The 4,709-nt window shown below is 44.3% G+C and overlaps 1 protein-coding gene across 1 annotated transcript; it reads right to left on the minus strand.

Annotated features, from left to right (window-relative positions):
- Window positions 1-296: 296 nt before the first annotated feature.
- On the minus strand, window positions 297-1,893 carry LOC143976115 (uncharacterized). Its single transcript, XM_077478574.1, has 2 exons — window positions 1,180-1,893; window positions 297-900 (listed from the first exon to the last, which is right to left on the minus strand). Exons 1-2 carry the CDS (start codon window positions 1,639-1,641, stop codon window positions 400-402), a joined length of 963 nt encoding a protein of 320 aa, XP_077334700.1. The 5' UTR covers window positions 1,642-1,893; the 3' UTR covers window positions 297-399.
- Window positions 1,894-4,709: the final 2,816 nt, after the last annotated feature.

Below are 4,709 nucleotides of genomic sequence, written 5' to 3' on the forward strand. Positions count from 1 at the left end.
TTATTTTTATTCTGGTGACAAGTTACCACAATAACATTTTTATTTTGTTTATAACCTCAAGGAGGTTAGTGTCCCTTGTTAATTTCACATTGTCTTTTATAGAAAGGTATTTGACCAAAAAACACATAGGCAATTATATTTTCAAAAAAAAATATCCATTTATTCTGGTTGAACAAACAAAAAAATGAAGGCAACACTGGAGAAAATTGTGACATTTGTGTAGCGTTTTGGCCCCAGGGCAAACGTGAAACTCTGTGTAAAAGAAAACTCAAATATTACGAAATCCAATATGGTCCCAGAATCCCAGACATCAAGAGCAGCATCAGATGGTATATATGTCCCCAGGCTGTGGTACAACAGGCTGTGTCTTTTTGGTCGGACCAGAGTGAAGCCAGGTCATCACCTTCTTCTCTTCGCTCCACCCTTCACTGCACCCTTCCCTGCAGACTTCCCTGTAGCCTTCCTGGGAGGCTGTGTCTCCGGTGGTGTACTCGTGGCAGGAGGAGGAGGAGGAGGAGGAGGAACAGGAGGAACTTGCTCCACAATATTGCTGTTGGCCGATAATTCTCCACTCAGCCCCTTCTGTAACGCCAAGAAAATGAGCCTTTCACAGTGGAGACGTTGGCCCATCTCTAATTGGTGGAGACGGCTGGCGATGTAGCAGCCATAGGCCTCTTCTGCGTCAGGGGGGCTGTTTAAGACATTAGTAGCCTCTCTAATTAGGCGCAGGGATTCCTCCTGTGCTAGCGTATTTTTTTTTGCCCTTTTTGATGGAAGACGGAGGGGAGGCACTTGTGATGTTGTCATGCTTCTACTAGGCCCGGCCACCTCCTGGCTGACAGAGGGCACGGCCTCCTCCTGCCTGCCACTTTCCCCACCTTCCTCCTGGCTGAGCTCCTCCTGTGTATAAAAAAGGGACATTGTTTTAGTTTTTTGTTCATCAATCCTAAACATTTTTCAGCTCCTGACTTCAAAATTCTGTTAATACATATAAAAGAGTATCATTATGACACCACTATTTCTTGTTTCTGCTGGTGACAAACATTTGTGGCCACTACTGTAAATTGATATGTCCAAATTTTAACTATTTTTTAACATCAATAATAGCGTACAAATTCGAATAACATCTAGTTAACATCATTAATATTATGAATATCACTATTTTTGCTCAAAAAATACCTGGCTCCAGCTGGGTGCATCCGCTTCTTCCAGGATGGAAGGCTCATCAGCCTCTGCTGAGGTGGAGGGAATGCTGCAGGGAAGGGTGGAGGGAAGGGTGGAGGGAAGAGTAGAAAGCGACTCCCTGGGTTTACACCGGTCGTCCAGGAACCGTAGCTTTTCAAAGTACCACAGCCTGGGTACATACACATCACCTGGTGCTGCTCCTGATGTTTTGGATTGTTCGATTTTCCTCTTTTCCTTTCGGTACATGTTTTGCAATATTTGAATTTTCTTCTCCACAAAGTCCACGTCTGCCTCTGGGATCCAAGTCTGCACAAATGTCAAAAATCTCTCCAGTGTTGCCCTCCTTACTGGTTTATTAAAATAATCCTTGTGCTTGGCATGCCACAGATTTGACATCTCCTTATATTTGTCGATAAACAGACTTAAAAATTCCGGATCCCTGAATTTTTGATTCATTTTTCTGAAAGACAATACACAAGCCAAAAAACATAATGTTAGCTCAGACTCTCCTAATCTTAGCCCAAGATAGACTCCAGGATCTGCCACTTATTTGGGGAAATGGTTTAAACTTACCTTCGTTTTGCTTGCTCCCAACTTCTGTTCCTATTTTCGCAAACGAACATACGACATGTGATTTTTGTCGTTATATACAGTGCGTACGCGTAGAACTACGCCTGCGTTGCCCGCCCCTGACGTTCTTTTAGTCAAGTTCATGTTTTCCCGCCCCTTTCTGCGCACTTAACGTACGTACGACATGTGCATTTTGGCGTAAGATCCAGTGCGTACGCGTAGAACTACGCCTGCGTTGCCCGCCCCTGACGTTCTTTTAGTCAAGTTCTTGTTTTCCCGCCTTTTCTGCGCACTTACCGTACGTACGACGTGTGATTTTGTCGTAAGATCCAGTGCGTACGCGTAGAACTACGCCTGCGTTGCCCGCCCCTGACGTTCTTTTAGTCAAGTTCTTGTTTTCCCGCCCTTTCTGCGCACTTACCGTACATACGACGTGTGATTTTGTCGTAAGATCCAGTGCGTACGCGTAGAACTACGCCTGCGTTGCCCGCCCCTGACGTTCTTTTAGTCAAGTTCTTGTTTTCCCGCCCTTTCTGCGCACTTACCGTACGTACGACATGTGATTTTGTCGTAAGATCCAGTGCGTACGCGTAGAACTACGCCTGCGTTGCCCGCCCCTGACGTTCTTTTAGTCAAGTTCTTGTTTTCCCGCCCTTTCTGCGCACTTACCGTACGTACGACGTGTGATTTTGTCGTAAGATCCAGTGCGTACGCGTAGAACTACGCCTGCGTTGCCCGCCCCTGACGTTCTTTTAGTCAAGTTCATGTTTTCCCGCCCCTTTCTGCGCACTTAACGTACGTACGACATGTGCATTTTGGCGTAAGATCCAGTGCGTACGCGTAGAACTACGCCTGCGTTGCCCGCCCCTGACGTTCTTTTAGTCAAGTTCTTGTTTTCCCGCCCTTTCTGCGCACTTACCGTACGTACGACGTGTGATTTTGGCGTAAGATCCAGTGCGTACGCGTAGAACTACGCCTGCGTTGCCCGCCCATGACGTTCTTTTACAAGAATATTTCCCGCCCCCTTTTCTCTACGGTGCGCAGTAGGAGAGACATGGCGGAAACACAACAGGTGCTTGATCTTAACGACTCCAGTAGTCACGAATCCCCGGAGCCACAAACGTCCCGATCCGGAAAGAGGAGATTTAAGGCCTCAAATATGGCATTTCAAGAGATGGTGGAGATGGTGGCAATCTTGCGAAGTAAGGATTATGATGGCAAGTATGGACCATACACCCATCCGAACTTGCGCAAGGCCAGAATCATGGCCAAAGTAGTTAAGACCCTGCATAATCGTTTTGGGGTACGACGGTCAAAAGACCAATTGAGGAAACGGTGGTCCGACCTGAAATTGAGGGAGCCGGATCAATACAGAAGGATCAAGAAAGTTCTGAAAAAAAGTAAGTACTTGTCGTGTGTTCCTATTTTATGATTATTGCATACAGATCCATATGCTTTACCTTTGTACAATGTAAAAAATTGCTGCTTTCATGTTGTATACAGTAAAAGAATCGTATCGTTTTAACAAACCCTCGTAAATTGTTCGTGGCAAACCTCGTTTATGATACAGGGTTTGAACAGCATTTTTTGGCTGTGTAATTTTTAGGACACAACAAATGATTAGGACATTGTGGTTTAGATGTGTTTCAAAATACAATGACTAGAAAAGAACATTCAGTGTAATTGAAGGAGAGGACACTTGGCAGCTGGGTAAAAACACATCTGCACTCATGAGCAAAGGTGTGGGACACCAGAGAACATTTATTAGGGTAAACCACACGCCACACGGGGTTCCCTGGTATACTTGGGTGGGGGGGGGGGGGGGGGGTTGGGCATGTGTGAACCTTGGCACAAAAAGCAAATTATTTGATTTTTGGGCAAAGTGAATTGATTTATCATGTCTTCACATTTTGCATCTCTTCATAAACCGACAATTGTACAACACTTCTAATCAAGGTTTCATCTTCCTAGTTCTGGCCTTAAATATCTGTGTGCTAAAGTATACCTTTTTGTTTGTTAATTTCTCATAGGGCAGAAAAGCCTCACAAAGCAGGATCCCAGGGACCGCCACCCTTGCCAGCAGGAATGTGAGGTTAGCCCCATCCCCCCCGTGGATGTGCATGTGGAGGAAGGAGAGGTGGAAGAAGGAGAGGAGATGGGCACCCCACCAGGTGAGTGTCTGACACCACAGCTTCAGGTAATCGATGTATACCTGCATATTTCCAAACACATGTTTTTACATCTATTTTAGGTGATGTTGTGGTTGTGGAAAGCGACACATTTCCAAGCACCAGTGCCCCCCCCCGAGGATGTCGAGGAAGGAGAGGTTGAGGAAGGAGAGGTGGAGGAAGTAGGGGAGATGGGCACCCCACCAGGTGAGTGTCTGACACCCCAGCTTGTTGAAATCCATGTATGACTGCATAATTTTTGACCAAATGTTTCCCATCTATTGTAGGTGATGTTCTGTTTGTGAAAAGGGCCCCATTTTCCAGTGACAGCGCACAAAGGCTGATTGGCCAGATAATGGGCTGGAATGGGGAACTAGATGACATGCGAACTAGCCTGAATCTCATGAAGACTCAGATTGACAATATGCAGCTGGAAATGAAGAACATGATCGATATTTTGGGGAGAATATAATCCGTTTCTCCATAATATCGATCATGTTCTTCATTTCCCTTGTTTTAGTTCAAAGATTGTTACTTCACCAATTTTTATGATTGTGGCTGATTGTTGTTATACATTTTTCATATTTTTTATAGAAAAAAAAAACCACAAAAAAAAAAAAAAAATGTTTTTAAAAATTTTAAAAAAAAGGAAACAAAAAAATGTTTGGCAAAGAAAGTTAAATAAACCCAAAAAAAATTTTACATCCCTAAATATTCAATGGCACATGTGAATGTGGCCAAATTAAAATTTTGAATAATCAAGAATGTGTGGCGTATTCTTTCAAT

Source organism: Lithobates pipiens, unplaced genomic scaffold, assembly GCF_037356315.1.
Source record: "Lithobates pipiens isolate NorthernLeopardFrog02 unplaced genomic scaffold, aLitPip1_a1.2 Scaffold_13, whole genome shotgun sequence".
Taxonomy (NCBI): Eukaryota; Metazoa; Chordata; class Amphibia; order Anura; family Ranidae; genus Lithobates; species Lithobates pipiens.

Coding starts and splice junctions, on each gene's coding strand:
- LOC143976115 (XM_077478574.1), bottom strand. CDS start 1,641: ATGAATCAAAAATTCAGGGATCCGGAATTTTTAAGTCTGTTTATCGAC. Junction 901..1,179: donor ATGCACCCAGCTGGAGCCAG/GTATTTTTTGAG, acceptor TTTTATACACAG/GAGGAGCTCAGCCAGGAGGA.